This window comes from Meles meles, chromosome 10 (genome assembly GCF_922984935.1).
Source record: "Meles meles chromosome 10, mMelMel3.1 paternal haplotype, whole genome shotgun sequence".
Taxonomy (NCBI): Eukaryota; Metazoa; Chordata; class Mammalia; order Carnivora; family Mustelidae; genus Meles; species Meles meles.
In genome coordinates this window covers 54,404,997-54,423,635 of record NC_060075.1, presented here as the reverse complement: position 1 = coordinate 54,423,635, position 18,639 = coordinate 54,404,997, and the positions used below count along the sequence as shown (strand labels likewise).

At 42.4% G+C, this 18,639-nt stretch overlaps 1 protein-coding gene across 1 annotated transcript in view; it reads left to right on the top strand.

Annotated features, from left to right (window-relative positions):
* Positions 1-18,639, top strand: part of DNAH11 (dynein axonemal heavy chain 11) — a 325,583-nt gene that overhangs the window by 200,126 nt on the left and 106,818 nt on the right. Inside the window, exons 55-56 of the mRNA XM_046021406.1 lie at positions 8,153-8,314; positions 16,639-16,872. Coding sequence (XP_045877362.1) covers positions 8,153-8,314; positions 16,639-16,872 — 396 coding nt within the window. The remainder of the gene's footprint in view (positions 1-8,152; positions 8,315-16,638; positions 16,873-18,639) is intronic.

Genomic DNA, 18,639 nt, shown 5'->3' with positions numbered 1-18,639 from the left:
AGGTAGAAACATTTTACAAGGCTAACATTACCCTCCTACCGAAGCAGACAAGGATGTCACCAGAAAAGAAATTACCAGGACCAATATCCTTGATAGAAAGATATGAAAATCCTCAACAAACTAGGAGCAAACTGAATTTAATAGTATATTAAAGCAACCCTACCCCATGATGAAGTGGGATTTATTCCAGGGATGTGAGGATGGCTCAACATCGACAAACCAATCCCCATGATGCACCATATTAACGAAACGAAGGATAAAAATCATATCATCTCAATAGACATAGAAAAAGCATTTGAGAAAATAGAACATTCATTTATGATGAAAATTCAACAAACCAAGAATATACCTCAGACAACAAACTCAGAACATATCTCAATGTAATAAAGGCCATATAAGTACACAGCCAACACCATAGTGAACAGTGGAAAACTGACAGTTTTTCCTCTAAGATTTGGAACAAGGCAAGGTTACCTACCTACTTTCACCACTTTTATTCATCACAGTACTAGAAGTCTCAATCAGAATGGTTAGGGGCGCCTGGGTGGCTCAGTGGTTTGGGCCGCTGCCTTCGGCTCGGGTCATGATCTCGGGGTCCTGGGATCGAGTCCCGCATCGGGCTCTCTGCTCAGCGGGGAGCCTGCTTCCCTCTCACTCTCTCTGCCTGCCTCTCTGCCTACTTGTGATCTCTCTCTGTCAAATAAATAAATAAAAAATCTTTAAAAAAAAAAAAAAGAAAAGAAAAAGAAATGAAAGGCATCCAAATCAGAAAAGGAAAAAATATGTCTCTACTTGAAGATGACATGATTTGTGGAAAACTCTAAAGACTTGACCAAAAAAACTGTTAGAACTAATAAATGAAATCAGCAATGTTCAGAATACTAAATCAACACAAAAAAATTTGCTTTTCGGTACGCTAACAATGAACTATCAGAGAAATTTAAGGCAATGTTATTCACAGTGGAATTAAAGCAGGGACAAATTTAAGGTGATGAAAGATCTCTGCACTAAAAACTAAGATGATATAGCAAGAAATTGAAGACAGAAACTGAAAAATATTCTATGCTTGTGGATTGGAACAATTAATATTGTTAAAGTATCAATATTATCCAAAATGATCTACAGATTCATTGCGTCTTTACCATGATTCCAGTGTATTATTTGCAAGAAATAGAAATGAAAATCCTAAAATTTGTGTGGAACCAAAAAAGATCTCAACTAGCTAAAGCAGTCTTGAGAAAGAGCAAAGCTGGAGGCATCATACTGCCTGATTTCAGACTACGTTATAAAGCTATGATAATCAAAACAGTATGGCATGGGCATAAAAACAGACACATGTATCAGTGGGGCAGAATAGAGAGCCCAGAAATAAGCCCATACTTCTATGGCTAATTAATATTTGACAAAGAAGCCAAAACTGTACAGTGAGAAAAGGATAGTCTTTTGAGTAAATGGTGTTGGGAAATTGGGTGGCAGCATGCTGGGCCCCTATCTTAAACATAACAAAAATCAACCCAAATGGAAAGAAGACTTGAATGTAAGACAATCTATAACTCCTAGAAGAAAACATGGGGGCAGGCTCCTTCGCAGGAGGTCTTGGTCGTGATTTTTTAGATTTGACACCAAAAGCAAAGGCAACAAAAATAAGCAAGGAGAACGGTATCAAACTAAAAAGTTTCTTTAATAAAAAAAAAAAATTTTACTTATCTGAGAGAGAAAGAGAGAGAGAGAAAGCTTGAGCAGGGGAAGAAGCAGACGGAGTGGGGGAAGCAGACTCCACACTGAGTGTGGAGTCCCATGTTGACCTCAATCACAGGACCTTGGGATTATTACCTGAGCCAAAGGCAGAGGCTTATCCAACTGAGCCATTCCATTCCCCCAATTAAAAAGCTTCTCTTCAGCAGAGGAAACCATCAGCAAAATGAAAAGGCAACCTAATGAATAGAAGAAGATATTTGCCAACTACACATTCAGTATGAGGTTAATATCCAAAATATGCAAGGACCTCATAAAATTCTATAGCAAAAAAACCAAATAGCCCAATTAAAGAATGGGCAAAGAACCTTATTTCAAAGAAGGTACACAGATGGCCAACACATGTGTGAAAAGGTACTCAACATCACTCATAATCAATAGATGCAAATCAAAACCACAATAACACCTCAAACCTTTTGTTGTTTTCTGTTTGTTTTTTAAAGTTTTTTTACTTAAATTCTAGTTAACATCCAGTGTAGTAATAGTTTCCAGTGTACAGTATAATGATTCGGTGCTTCCATACACCAGCACCTGGTGCTCATGATAATAAGTGTCCTCCTCACCCCCCATCACCTATTTAACCCATCACCCCACCCACCTCCCCTTGGGTAACCATCACTTCTCTAGTTAAGAGTCTGCTTCTTGCTTTGCTCTCTTTTTTTTCTCCTTCACTCATTTGTTTTGTTTCTTAAATTCCACCTTTGAGTGAAATCATATATTTGTCTTTCTCTGTTGGACTTATTTCACTCAGCATTATATGCTTTAGCTCCATCCGTGTCATTGCAAATGGTAAAATTTCGTTCTTTTTTATGGCTGAGTAATATTCCAGGGTGTGTGTGTGTTTGTGTGTGTGTGTGTGTGTGTGTGTGCGCGCGTGCGCGCACGCACGCGCACGCGTGCATGAGCGCACATGTGTATCACATTTTCTTTACCCATTCAGCAGTTAATGGACACTTGGGCTATTTCCGTAATTTGGATGTTGTCAATAATGCTGCTGTAAACATGAGGGTGTATGTATCCCTTCAAATCTTTTTTTTTTTTTTTTTTTGTATCCTTTGGGTAAATACCAGTAGTGTGATTACTGGGTCATAGGGTAGTTCTATTTTTAACTTTCTTTTTTTTTTTTAAGATTTTATTTATTTATTTGACAGAGAGAGATCACAAGTAGGCAGAGAGGCAGGCAGAGAGAGAGAGGGGGGAGGAAGCAGGCTCCCTGCTGAGCAGAGAGCCTGATGCGGGACTCAATCCCAGGACCCTGAGATCATGACCTGAGCCGAAGGCAGAGGCTTAACCCACTGAGCTATCCAGGCGCCCCTCTATTTTTAACTTTCTAAGGAATCTCCATACTGTTTTCCAGAGTGTCTGTACCCGTTTGCATTCCCACCAGCAGTGTGAAAGTTTGCCCTCTCCACATCCTCGCAAACACCTGTTGTTTCTTGTGTAGTTGATTGTAGCCATTCTGACAGGCATGAGGTGCTACCTCATTTTAATTTTGATATGTATTTCCCTGATGATGAATGACATTGAGCATCTTTTCATGTGTCTGTTGGCCATTTGGGTGTCATTGGGAAAATGTCCATTCATGTTTTCTGCTCGTTTTTTAATTGGATTATTTGGGTTTTTTAGGTGCTGAGTTGATCAGTTCTTTATATATTTTGAATACGAACCCTTTATTGGATAAATCATTTGAAGATATGTTCTCCTATTTCTTGGCTTACCTTTTTTTTTTCTTAAAGTTTTGTTGGTTGTTTTCTTCTCTGTACAGAAGCTTTTTATTTTGATGAAGTCCCAGTAGTTTATTTTTGCTTCTCTTCCCCTTGCCTCAGGAGACATATCTAGAAAGAAGTTGCTACCTGTGTTTGCTTGTAGGATTTTTATGGTTTCAGGTCTCACATTTTTTAATCCGTTTTGAACTTACTTTTTTGTATGGTGTGAGAAAGTGGTCCGGTTTCCCTTGTTTGCATGCTGCTAGCCAGTTTTCCCAGCACCATTTGTTGAGGAGCCTGCTTTTTTCCTATTGCATCTTCTTCCCTGTTCTGTCAAAGAATAACTGACCATATCATTGTGGAATCATTTCTGGATCTTCTGTTCTGTTCTCCTGATCTGAGTCCATTTTTATACCAGTTACATCCAGTTTTGACCATCCCAGCTTTCTAGTATAACTTGAAGTCCAGAACCGTGATGCCGCCGCCAGCTTTGTGCTTTTCTTTTCTTTTTTTTTTTTTTTTAAGATTTTATTTATTTGACACACAGAGAGAGATCACAAGTAGGCAGAGAGGCAGGCAGAGAGAGAGGACAAAGCAGGCTCCCTGCTGAGCAGAGAGCCGGATGTGGGGCTCGAACCCAGGAGCCTGAGATCATGACCTGAGCTGAAGGCAGAGGCTTAACCAACTGAGCCACTCAGGCACCCCTGTGCTTTTCTTTTTAAAGATTGCTTTGGCTATTCGGGGTCTTCTGTGGTTCCGTACCAACTTCAGAATTGTTTGTTCTAACTCTGTGAAAGATGCTTTTGGTAGTTTTCACCTCACACCTTTTAGAATGGCTATCACCAAAAATGAGAAGTAACAAATGCTGGCAAGGATGTAGAGAAAAGGGAGCCCTGGTACAGTGTTGGCAGGATGTCAGCTGGTGCAGCCACTCTGGAGAACAGTAGGGGGGGTCCGTAAGAAACTGACGATCGCAGTACCCTGTGATCCGACAACCCCACTTCAGGTGATCGAACTAAAGGAAACAAAACCATTATCTCATAGAGGTACCTGCCCTCCTGTATTCACAACACCATTATTCACAGTAGCCAAGGTACGAAAACAGCCTAAGTGTCGGTCAGTGAACAAGGGGAATAAGATGAGAGATACGCACACGTGCATGCACACACCTGAACACAAATAGAAAGGAGTATTTTTAGCCTTAAAAAAAGAAGGATATCTTGGGGTGCCTGGGTGGCTTGGCAGGTTAAGCCTCTGTCTTCAGCTCAGGTCATGATCTCAGGGCCCTGGGATCAAGCCCCACATCAGGCTCTCTGCTCCGCAGGGAGCCTGCTCCCCACCCCCCACTTGTGATCTCTGTCAAATAAATAAGTAAAATCTTAAAAAAAAAAAAAGAAGAAGAAGTATATCTTGTCATTTGGAATAGCGTGGATAAATCTCGAGGCATTACACAAAGCGAAATAAGCCAGGCAGGGAAAGTGAAAAACTACATGGCATCCCTTCCATGTGGGATATTGCCCTGGAGTAGGGGAAATAAGCACCAGTTGGTAAAAGGGCATAAATTTTCAGTTACAAGATGAGTAAGATCTAGGGATCTACCGTGTAATGTGGTGACTACAGATGAAAGCACTGTATTGTGTAATTGAAATTTACTAGGAGGGTAGAACTTAAATGTCCTCAACAACAGTAATAACAGAGAATAAACATTTGGGTTGATGGACATGTAAATTGACGTGATGGGAGAGTTCTTTTACACTGTCTGGGTGTATAAAATCATCACGTTATATACTTGAACTACCTTAGAATTTTGTCAGTTATACCGCAGTAAACCTGAAAAAGTGAATGGGAGATAACCTAACACCCTTTTTTAAAATCTTTGTTTTTATTTCTTAAAAATCCTCTGCTATTTTAATCTCCTGAAATTAAGAGAAATACAATAGCAAAATTATCCAGGATGATTTTTCCCCATTGTAATGTTCCTTGAGGTAACGACTCAAGTTTGTTTACCTGTAATTGTGGAAACTTTTTTTTTTTTTTTTTAAGTAACACAGCATGGAGTTAATGGAGTCCTATTCATGCTTCAGCAGGTGTGAGGAGGGCTTTCATATATATCAGTATGTTTTCCTGGTGACACAGGGAGGTAACTGTGATCTTTTTTGGAGATGAGGGCAGTTCAGTATAATTAAGAAATGTGCCTCTTCTTACAGCATCTGTGAACAGGTTGCAGAGTTGGCATTCCACCCCATGATCACAATAAATGTGGAGACCATTTTAGAAAAGAAGAGAATAACCACCAATTTCCAGACATTAGGATGGGCTCTCAGAAAAATCACACATAGGACTACTATCAAGGAAGCTGGATGGTAGGAGAAATTCTGTGCTAGATTTCTAGCAAAACTAGAAATTACTGAGTAATGCCTTGGGTCAGTACTTGCACAACTCAAGTTTGGTGTGGTTTTGGCCTTTCGCTTCTTAGGAAGTACTAATAACCGAGCATTTCCTATAAATTAGTTCCCAAGGCCTGTTTTAGAGGATAGAATTTAGGTTATTCATGATTGTCTAATTTATTTAAAATCCCTCAATTTTTCATTTTCACTCTCTGTATAGAAAGAGACTAAAATTCTATGAGTATTTTACCCACTACGGAAGCACTGAACATGGTAAGTGTTTCATTTAAATATTCCCATAGAAAATTTTCAACTAGGAGGTTGTAATGGCGGGTGTCTGAGTCACCTGGAGGTCTTGTTGAAAACAGACTCTCAAGCCCCATCCAGAGTTTCTGATTCCTTAGGTCTAGATTGGGTCCAAGAATTTGCTTTTCTAACCAGCGCCTTGTAATCCTTTGAGAATCATTGATGTCCTGCCAAAGCCCTCTGCGTAAAATGTAGCTAGCATTACAAGGATCCTTATTTAAGCCATAATAAATAACACAGGGAAAGATGTCTTCAGCTGTAAAATTGTAGGAAAGAAAAATAATTCTTTCAATGAGGAATCTGTATTATCTTTCAGTAATGAAGTTATGTCACTATATTAACTCAAGGTATTTTTCCTTAAGGCTTAAACACACATGGTTCAGATACTTTGTTTTCTAACAATTTCCACAGACCTGATAGTGTGCCAGTAACAAGAAGGGAAATGCAGTAAGTTTAGAAGAGATGGAAATATTTAAGATCTCAAAGGATGCTTTTTTCCCCCCTTTGTCTTGGCTGGAATTATCTATAAATGAAGCTTCTAAAATTGCCGGGAATGAGAGAGAAATTAGGTGTGGAAACCAAACTTCTAGGACAGAAAGAAATATTCAAGTACGGGGAGAAAGGAAAGCTGGTGGGACAAACCTAAGAACTGTGATGGAAGTGAAAAGTCTACATTGTAACTGAAGTTCATTAACCCAGTACATGCACTCTTAGAGCAATTATGCAGTTTGTAACTAGACTCGCGTATAATGAATACATGATCGGTCAGCTTATGTATTGTTAAACATTTTAAATATTAGGATTTATCTGTCAACTTTTTCAAGAGCCATTGAATATAAAATAAACATAGTGAAAACACATGTTAAATAAGATATTATATGGCTTCCTATATGCTGGAGATTTTTAGGATGTGAATTTTTTAAATGTTCTAAGAAAAAAATACCATGCCTTTTGAAAAATCATTTCATTGGTTGCCCCAACTCAAAGGGTTAGAGACTGAGTTGAGAGACTTCTGAGCTTTGTTTTCTCTCAAGTCTGTGCCATTTCTAGAGAAGAGGAAAGCAGGACGGCTGGCACTCTCACACCTTAGCCCAGCTGGCGTCTCTATTACCCCCAGTGCCGTGGAGTCCACGGGAACCTAGGAGAGAAGGGAGAGGAGGAAAGGAGTGCTTCCTGAGCACCTCCCTGTGCTGCCACTTCACATAGCGCATCTCATCTGAGAGCTGTGTGACTCTCAGAGATGCCCAGACAGGATCCTCGGACCCCCACAGTTCATCACCCCACACTCAGCTTGTGGACCCCGCCACAGCCCAGCTCAGGTGCTCCTGCCAGATAGAACCCTTGCATCACGACAGAGAGTGTGGAAACATAATAAACATAATCAGATGTAAATTAACTCTCAAATCATCAAATGCGCTGAACTTCACTTTTAAACCAGAAACTTAAAATTTTCTCGCCGGAAGCGTGTATAAACTCTTATTCCCTTGAAAAGGCGAAGAATGCAAGTGGATTTATTTTAAATGAAAACAAAGTAAACCTTCAGGATGATACAAATTGTTTTTAAGTAAATGACAAAGTTTTACTGGACCTGATAAATTACAGAACGGAAGGAGACAGAAAGTGAAAGTATTGGTGTTACTTTATCATGGTGATTTGGTTTGGATATTTGTTGTCTATCGCTATTCTGTTCCTTGTGTAATAGAAAAGAATACGTTTCTCACTCCTAATGATGACCCAAAATGTTTTTTAAAAGGAGAGGGACCAGCTGGAAGGAACGTACACAGCTGTGTTTCTGAGAGTTCGAGGGGGGCAGCCCCCTGGAGCAGATTTATCCCTTGGTTAGCAAGGAGGTCATCGTTGCTCCCCCCTCTCCAGTGCTTCAAGATAGCTCCATGTCATGCTTAGCTACACTCCTTGCTTTCATTGTCCAGGACTGCGATGTAATTCTTGGCTCACTCCTCACCCTCCCCTTTCTGCCCTGCCTCCGTGTCTCCACAGATCATTCTGTGTTTCTCTCCCGTTGGTCACACGCTGAGAGGGAGAGCTCGGAAGTTCCCAGCCATAGTTAACTGCACGGCTATTGACTGGTTTCATGCATGGCCGCAGGAGGCTCTGGTCTCAGTCAGCAGGAGGTTCATTGAGGAAACCAAGGGAATTGAGGTATGCCGAGTCAGCTTCTGAATCTCTCTGTCTTTCTTTCTCCCACACGCGCATATGCACACACACACACACACACACACACTCTCTCTCTCTCTCTCTCTCTCACACACACACACACACACACACACACACGCATACTCACTTACTTGGACCAAAGGTCCTCAAGAAAGAAGTAACTTCCACAATACATCTCCTACAGAAAAGCTATCCCTTTTATTAGAGAGAAGATCATCTTGGTTTCCATTCTATGGAATGTGGTGGTTGACCCTTTTGTACCAGGTTGAGACATCTGTGCCCACAGGCAGCACACACAGCACACGAACAGGTCCCGCAGACTGAATCACCTGAAAGCCGGGATCATTACTTCCTTGAATCATAATAGGGTTTGTTGAATACGAATCCTTCCAACCTACAAACAAAAAAGCAGCCACCCATAGTCATGCTGGGCTTGATCTTAACAAAGCAAGGCAATGAATTGTGATATTTTTTCTCATTATGGTATGGATGGGTGAAAAATCAGCCCCATGAATTCAGCAGTCACTAGGTCAAATAATGCATCTGCTTCTTTGTTTTATGGGTTTATGTTCTATAAATTAGATTTGTCATTTGACTGTAATGAAATTTGCACATCCAATTACATTTTAAAACGGTTGCCTGAGGTTTAAAAAAGCACTTGCAGTGCACTTCCCAACTCAGAGGGGAAAGGAATGCAGACATAAAGGTATCACTGAGGCTTCCTGGAAATGAAAATTTATTGGTATCTCGAGCCTTCATGACTAGATAGCTTGGAAAGGTGGTGGTTGTAGACATTGCCCAGGGCGGTTTGTCTTCTGGGTGCACTGAGCGATACAGCTAGCATGGGTCAGACATGGAAAGTGATTCTCGGAGCCAAAAATAGAATCAGGGCTATGTAAGGAATGAGGACTGCTTCTTGTTGAAAGTGTCTTGTTAGCAGAGACAACCCCCTCTGGCCTCCCTTCATCCCAAGAGCATAACTGTCCCTTCTCCACAAAGAATCCTTTCACATTTTGTTGAATATTATATCTGTTGGTGGCCAGATAGTTAGAAATCTGGGCATGGGGGCATCTGGGTAGTTTAGTGGGTTAAAGTCTCTGTCTTAGGCTCAGGTCATGATCCCAGGGTCCTGGGATATACTTGTGATCTCTCTGTCAAATAAACAAATAAAATCTTAAAAAAAAAAATCTGGGCATGTTTGCACACTTACCTAATTATTTGTGTGCAACTAGTGTTATTGCTTATTTCTTATTTTTATGGATAGCTGTATTGTAATGAGGTTTATTGTCTTTTCTGAAATGTCCATTAATCTACTTAGATGCCGAACTGATATGCAGCACCTAAAACTTGTATATATCATAAAGGCTTTATGATGTTCGAACACTTCTACTTCCTGTCTCCTTTTTTCACACAGCTAAAACATTTCTGTAAAGAAATGAAGAAAAGGGGTGCCTGGGTGGCTCAGGCAACGGAACATCTGCCTTCAGCCTGGGTCAGGATCCCAGGGTCCTGGGATCGAGCCCCACAACCGGCTCCCTGCTCAGCGGGGACCCTGCTTCTCCCTCTCCCTCAGCCTGTCACTCCCCCTGCTGTGCTTGCTCTCTCTTTCTGTCAGATAAGTACACTCTTTTTAAAAAATGAAAAAAAAAAAAAAAAAGATTGCTTCTGTTTCTGGATGTTTTTTCCACATCCAGAAAGTTTTTCTTTTGCCCATCTCAATACTCAACGTTGGATGCACTTCCCCAGACCTTTAAAACAATGGCAACTAGCTTTCTGGCTAAAGAGTGAAAAATAGGAATGTATCGTTGGATTTTTTTTTTTTAAGTGATTTTCACTTTTTTCCACTGGTCAGGAGGCACTGCATAATGCTTTTTAAATTGGGGGAAATGGATATAAATTTGTCCTCATGAGTAGGTAAGTGGAATCGTAGACACTCCCAGAAATAATGGTTAATTTCTGCGTGAGCCCCTGCTTTCCCCCTTCACTGCGTTTTCCTGAAGAGCCAAAGGAGCCCAACTTAAGTGGAGACTTACCAGTAGCATCAGATAAAGTCTGCCAGAAATATTTTGTACTTCAAAATCTGAAAACATATTAAATATGACAATAGTGACAGTTATTAAACCACACATTTCTCAAGCTCTCGCCAGAGTCACTGCATTACTGGAATTATATAGAACCTTGTTTTTTTCTCCTCCTCGTTGTAAGAAGGGTGCAAAATACCAATTAATTACAGAATCAGTGTGTTCCCTTCATAATTATGTTTTAAACAGTTCATTTGATCCCACGAGGGGTTTGCTAAAGATCAGTGTGCTTCATAGCTTAATATTAATTTCTCAAATGGGAGGAACCCAAAGCTAGGACGTAGCATGGTTTCACTTAGTGTGTTTGGCACGGTGCTCCTTTAAGTTTCTTGCCTTTGCTTCCCTGGTGCAGACTTTGTCCTGCCAAGTCAGGTGCCACTTGACGAACAGCCAGTGAAGCCAAGGGAGCTTTGATCCACCAGTGACCATTGACATCTGCTGGATGAGGCAGGACTTGCATCCTTTTAAGTCCAGAGCCTTCCTGGCAGGTGCTGGGCTCTATCTCACGGTGTCATGACGCCTCCTATAGGATGCCGATTGTCAAAGAGGAATTTTAAAAGTGCTTAAGCCATGTCTGTTGAGCTGAATGGTGCCTGTGAACAGCTCAGCCAGATGATTTCATCTCAGTACCGTGCGCTTATTTAACTTTCCCACCTTCCCGATGTGTTGCTCAGGAACAGGAATTATCATTCAGAGTGCAATGTGTCTGTCGTCTTCTAAAAATGTGTGGTGCCTGGTCTGCAGAGGTCAGAAAAAGCTTTTACATTTTTTTGAATGGGCACTAATTCGATCATTTCCTTAGTTAGAATTTTCAACATCAAGACTGAATGGTAGCTGTATCATTTAGGCCCTTCTCAGTTCTTGACCTTATTTGCTGAAGGTGAGGCAGTTTTCCAAGGTGACCCCCTTTAGCCCCCGAGGAAGGATTAATGAAAGGCAAACGGTGTTGTGTGTGTGGACAAACGTTCTTCCAACAGGACGCAGCTGGCCCCCAGGGGTGCGCGCTGCCTGTGTGTGAGGAAAGGTTTGCCCTACTTTCCTGCTACCTGGTGTTGAACTAAATGACAGCTGGCAGGTGACCACACTTGTTCAACCCTTAAGTATCACCTTGGTGTCAGCATACGCTCCTCACGCCTCAGCTTTGGGAGTGCAGATGGGGGCATGTGGGGTGAGGAGGGAGAAAAGGAAAGGTGCTCCGGGTATCCCCAAAAAAGGTGGGAGAGACGGGTGTTAGAAGGTAGGTAGTGGCGTTGGTTCTTGATCAGAGTGAGTAACAGACACCCGGGAGAGCTGGGACTGAGGAAAGCAGAAATCACCGAAGGGACGTGAAAGGTGAGACTCTGACTGTGGAGTGAGATTTGCACTGGGAGCCAAGCAAGGCGGGGGACCCGTTCTTTCTGAGCATATCGGCCACCTGACAAGCTCAGGTTCTCTCTCCTTTGGATAGGGCACAACTGAGTAATTCTGTAAGTTGAATAGCATCAGCTTTTTCAGTGAAATTCATTAACTTCCCGATGCCTCCGCTTCTTCAGTCCAGCGTTTGCGGCGAGATCTGGTAACAGATGAATGGCGTATTTTACTAGCATTTGCCGATCTGATCAGGAAAAATGCCTCCTCAAAGGGGAAAGTTACTTTACGGCTGTACATGAAGACTGACCCCTTCAGTGATTCCCTGGGTTTTTGAAATGGTGGGGACAGTGTGAAAGAGTAGTAAGCCACCCTTTGTTAGGAATAGGTATGTTGGCAGTGTTTTTCCTACTGACTTTGAGCACTGTTTTGTCTTTGAAATACAAATGAGGATGGCTCAATATGAATTTTAAAAGTAGAAAGCCTTGTGCAGTAGAAATTCTGCAAATTTGGGGGAAATCTCCTCCTCCTGAGAAGTGCTGTAGTCATTTTAAAAGTCAGGACAGAAGCAAATGCAATCAATTTATCCTGAAACTGCCTACACCTCTAACCAGTGTAAGCCTCTATTCAGACAGACGAGGAAAGGCCCCCATGGCTGTTAACATCCTCCCCTGTTCTTCAGCCCACCTTTCCTGTGCATGCACACTAATACACCGTTCATCATGCATTTCTTTCTCTGTGTAGATTAATCAGATGAAGAGCAGAATTGCAAAAAGCGGTAGAATGCCACTTTCCAGAGTTTTTGTGGTTAGATAAACTTTAGGAATCCCCTTCACCTTGAAAGAAGGTTCCAGTTATTATAGCTGCCTGTAAACCTGGACTTCGTGTTAAGCCCAAAGTCGAAGTCAGTCAAATGGAGGCATCACTCCCTTCAAATCATAGCTTTGTGGCTTTTCTGGCCTCGCCAGAACCGGCTACAACATCTGTCTTGTCCCACTGGCTCTGGGAGGTGTAGCTGGGTTGCCTTTTACCTCTTCACCCCCGCCGTCCTCAGTTGCTCTTTTGTGTGGACGTTGTGTCAGAGACCAGTGACCAGTGACCACCTTTTCAGTGACTGGACACTCTTCTTGAAGATGGCGGGCTTCGGCTGGATTTCATATTGCCTTTCACCTTGGAGAGTAGCCTCTCCAATTAGAGACAAACATTTAAAAACATAAGCAACCTAACAAAATGCACTCGCCAGGCAAAGTGAAAAAACAAACAAACAAAACAAAACGGAGACACCAGTGTGTGGTTCAGGAAACTGCTGGGTGCCGTATTTAACACTCGTGGCTGTCCTATCTGGTGGAAGTCATCTTCCTTGGACCAGCACCGGTGCAGAGGGGCTCATTGACTCTACTCACCACCCTTCTAAGGAGGGATCCTGGGCTTCCCAGGTGAGGGGATGGGGGATTGATACCATGGCACGGCATCATTGAGCAGGTAAGGGCCCCTTCAGCCCTTGGACGCCAGAACCCACAGTCTTAAATCCTGCTCAGGACTGGTGAAGAGTCATTAGACTGTTCTGGAAAAAAGAATACAAGGAAAAGAAGAAAAGAGACAGACTCAAAGGAGCGCCCAAAATCTAATCTTGGATTCTGAGGGCGGGACACAGTGCAGGGAGTGCCGTCCTTTGCCCAGCTACACAGAAATGGGAAGGTACCCCACATCCCAGGATTCAAACCCAGGATCCCCAGCGGCCTCCAGAATCTTTTTTTTTTTTCTTGGAGGGAATCAGCATTATGAGGAACTTAGGAAAAGTGCTCAAATGCAGCACTGCTCATTTCACGTATCATTACATTTTCTTTAATAAACCAATTTTACAACCACAGTATCTAATTAGTCTCCATTATTGAGCACCCCCAAAGGAGCTAAAAAGTACAAATAATGGATTCTTAAACCCAGCAGTTTGGAATTACTATAAAATAACAGATATTAAATGTGTGTGGGTTTTTGTATATCACTTAGGCTTCAATAGAGCTGTAGAAAACAAACATAGAAATAATTCCCGAGAACAACTTTCCAGGAAGGGGTATGGGACATCCTATGTTACAACACGATCCCAAGTTAAACTTAAAAAGGAGTTTTCCTTTCATCTCCATCCACTCTGGTCCCTCCTTCTCCCTTTCCTGGAATACAGAGCTCCTGAAAGTCTGAATTTAAAAGTACGGACCAGTGTAGTCTTGAGACCAGCCACCCGAAGGCAGGTGTGAGATCCTGCAGAACCCAGGGTGTTTGATTTGATTCAGTATCAGCCTCCAGTATTGGTTTTTGTTTGAATTTTGCGGTCCATCATTTTCAACACCAGGGCCGCACTGGGCACTTGCTTTAAGAGTCAGGTGGCTGGGGGGGGCTTGCTGAGGCGACAACTGCCACTGCTTGGGAACCGCCACCCCAAATAGCAGACTTGTCTCTGCGTTTACAGGGAGCCCAGCAAGAGAGTCAAAATGAAACCTTGTTCTAACTGTGAGGGAACAAGCCACTTCACGCGAGTATCCATTGACGCATCGGCTGCAACATTGTTTTCCGGAGCATCTCAGTGGAGAAATCTTGAATTTATAACCCTGTGATACTGGCACTTTGCTTATTTATATTTTTGCTCTCACCATGATTGGCTGCTGAATGACGACAGAATCAGACCCCCTGGTTTTCCTTAGGGGACCCAATGTAGCAGGAGGGACGGTCTCTGCCTGCATCTCTAAAAACGAAAAATACAGCCTTGCCTTCCCTTCTCTGCAGCAGCACCAGCAGCCATATCCTCCCCGCACAACGCTCCCCCCCCCAAAAAAGGAAAACTGGAGATAAATGAATGGCAGAATAAATAATTTATGCTAATGAAATTACTGCAATTAGTAGTTCTACAATGACCCTTTTAAAAGCCACAGCTGTTAATGTCAGGAAGTGCTGTCACTACTGACCTTATCATAAGAGAAAGTGACAAATTGAGAATGCAGGGAAGACCAGTCATCAAAGAGGTCTGTTCTGGAACGATTAGAGTTTTCTGAAAAACAGTGTGAATTACAACCAGCTGCTCCCTGGCTCTGCAAGTCTCCCATGCTGTGCCATTTTGTTAAGCCCGATAACAATAGTTATTTTGCCCCATTGAGACAAGTTGTCTCGGGCCACTTCCAGCTCTCCCGGAAACCACTTCTTCCATCCCAGATTTACAAATGAAACTGTTGTTGGAGAGAGCTTTTCAGGGCAGCCTAGGAGCCTCCTCATAAGGATCATGGTTGGGTAGAGGCCAGGTCCTCCCCCACTGACCCCCGCCCCACTTGAAGAAGGTCGTTCTTGGCCAGGGAAGTATTTATATGTAGAAAGACATGTGCTCACTTTTGGTTCATTAAAACAAGCTGGGACAGGAATGCATTTCTATCCATGTTTATGTCGCAGGGAAGGTCTTTTTTTTTTTTAATTTATTTATTTATTTTCAGCGTAACAGTACTCATTGTTTTTGCACCACACCCAGTGCTCCATGCAGCACGTGCCCTCTCTATTACCCTCCACCTGGTTCCCCAACCTCCCACCCCCCCCCACCCCTGCAAAACCCCCAGGTTGTTTTTCAGAGTCCATAGTCTCTCATGGTTCATCTCCCCAGGGAAGGTCTTTTTAAAAATCCCACAGGGGATCTCATTTCTATGGAGTTCTAGAACTTCTTAGAAGTTTGCATTCTGAGTCCCCTATTAGGTAATATACACACATGTCTCAGATCTAGAGAACAAAGACTACTCGGGATTTGCATCATTCTATATATACCTTTGGCTTTAAAAATATTACTTCAGTTACTGGCGAGGTGGATTTCTGGGATGCAGGATGATCCTATATATATGTACTGGAAACCCTCTCCCGGATTCTTCATGAGATGAGAAAGCTAAGTGTTTAGACATTGCTCGGGAGCGGTTGCTTTTCACCAACAAGAACTGGCCTGTCTCCTCTCAAACCCTGTTTGTAATATTAATGGTGCAGGTTGGAAACGCTGCATCCCCAGCCGCTTGTGTGCAATTTTCCCAAAGACATCTGAGCGTTATTGACAACACTTTGGTAAATTATGTGTGACTTTCCTAAGAGTTGGTGTAGCTCATTTAATTCATATTAATTGATTTTTAAGCTTCCCTTGATTAATTGAACCTGGTTCATCTTGTACAGAATGCAATAAATAATCATTAAAATGAGGGAGATGTGACTCCACAAATTAAAAAGTTAACTACTTCAGAAGTCATAGAGGACAAAACAGAAAGAATGGTATCGTGGGGGGTTCTCTAGTAAACCTTCCAAGGGAAGTTACTCAGTTTTTTTGTTTGTTTTCTGTTTTGTTTTGTTTTGTTTTCCAAATGAGAATAGAAATGGTATTTTTCTCCCAGAAGCAGTGACTTTTGTGCCTTACCATCCTATTTGTTTTTATATGGGTTCTTATAAAACTGTATTCTTCAGTTTCAGCTGTGTGTGTCTGTCTGTCTGTCTGCTACAGTTTAGTTTGAAAGCAACACCAAAAATCCTTGTCAGAGTACTGTGTCTCAATTTCTCCATTTTTTTCTTTCACACACTTGATAGATAAAAATCACGTTGTGAAAGCTGTGTTTGTGTTATATGTTGGCTTTTGGGTTTGGTATGTCGAGCGCATAAAAATCCTTTGCCCTACTTGGCAAAGCTGAATAGCTTTATTGTTATCTCTCTAATCCTGTGCCTATCTCCTAAAGATTAACAAGTCTTCCCAGATCCTCCTGTAATTTGTTCTGCTTTTAAACAAAAAAGACATAATTTTGCTGATTATTCTTTTTTAAAATTACGTTCTTGTCTTAATTTGTGAGAATTACTTATGAATTACAGTGTTTATATTTTCAGCCACTGGACAAAGATTCTATTAGCCTCTTCATGGCTCACGTTCACACCAGCGTGAATGAAATGAGTACCAGGTATTACCAGAATGAGAGAAGACACAACTATACCACCCCAAAGAGTTTTCTAGAACAAATATCACTGTTTAAGAATCTGTTGAAGAAGAAACGAAAAGAGGTATCCCAGAAGAAAGAGCACTTGATGAATGGCATCCAAAAGCTAAAAACCACAGCTTCTCAGGTATGCTCAGGATGTGTTATTACTGAGAAAAATGTATACTCTTAAAGTGAAAAAATAGATAGTTACTTGGAAAGCAACATTTCAACCCATTTGTATAAGATGCTCAATACTAAAATGTGCAGTTCAGTGACACCAAAACAATACTCCTCATGCTTTCATAATCCAGCTGGTTTGGAGAGAACACTTCACTTGTTGGCCTGACTCAGTGCCTAGCTCACTCCCATCGTTTGTCCGCCTGCTTTGGTGCCCTGCACTTACTGTTAGGAATTCTGTCCCACAGCAGTGGAAGGAAGATCCCTTTTGGCCTCAGATTCTCAACCCCCCAGTGAGAGAGTTATTTCCTGTCTGGTGACATGATACCGTTTGCTCTGCTTGAGGTTCCTAAGTGTAGCCATTTTGTCCCACCTTGGTGTCCCATCTCCTTTGGCCATCATTTCTCTTCAAACAAAGTGTGGTCTTTGTCCTCGATCTTAAGGCCCCTGCTACCTTGAAGGACAGTACTCTGAACCTCCAGCAGGAAGTCAGTAGAGAATCCGCAGACTGTGTGTGGGTCTCTACCTCTGTCTTTTCATTGTAGAAACTAAACATTTTTATGAAGTTAGTGTTGCTACTACACTTTTATAGATGAAATTTAGGGAGTTAAAGGCCATGGAACATGTGAGATTGGAGTTTGAACCCAGATTTGTATTATTCTAAAACTGTTGTCCATAGCCCCATGCTGCCTCTGTGACCAGGGGAGGAAAAAATGAGAAAAAGAAAACATGGAGACTTTGGAGACTGGCTCAGCCTGCCCTGAGGCATCTGGGCTCTAGGGATGGAGAAGGAAAAGTTCTCCCTAGTGGTCCCTTGCAGGCCAGGAATTCCAGTGGGCTTCTTCAAAGGATTGTGAGTTGGTCATAGTCCTCCCCATTTGAAGAGATTGGGCCGGTTTCCTTACCAGGTGTGTCACGTGGCCTGTCTGTGCCCAGGCTAGAAATAAGCTACAGCCTGGGGGGCGGGGAGCACACAGTGGTTCCTTTCACTCTGAAGGCCTGCCTGGTCACATCTTCACGCATTCTGTGGCCAGAGCACCTCCTGCATCCTGTGCCCTTCGTATCGAAAGCCAGGAATGGCTCTTGGGAAACCACTCACCTATGTTCAATAGTGGATAGGGGGACTGTGACTGGGGAAGAGGAGCCAGAGTAAGGAGGTTTCCAGGACAGTTCCCAGAATCAAGTGATGCAAAGAATAGTTGTTGGGAAGCCCCTAGAGAATATATCTGTATTTGCGCATCTTTCCCTTTTCTTTCAAAAGAAAAAAGGGGGTATTTTTATTCTGTGTGTGTGTGTGTGTTACCGTACTCTGACTCTCTGCCAACTATCACTTTCCTTTTTCTTTACCGATCCTTCCACTTCCATCTCACTTAAATCAAAACTCTCTTTCCTACGAAAGACTTGCCTAGGAGTCCAACTGAGCTAGAAGATATTGTGTGCAGGAGATCCTTGTCCCGGAGCATTAATGTCCCTTTGAATAATGTCCCCTGCTGGACCTGTTGACTTTGCCCCAGGAAATGACAGTGCTGACTAAACTGAACTGTCATACTGGTGGGGCAGGCCTTGGCAAGGGGAAAAATGGCCTGTGCCACACTTCAAGTTCCCTTCCCGAACACCGGAGCTGAGAGTATGAAAACAGATTGACATCCATGGTGGCGGCCTCTCAGCCGCTGGGGGAGACAAAGAGGTGATGGAGAGGAACAGAGAAAGGGATGGGCTCTCCGCAGTGTCTGCC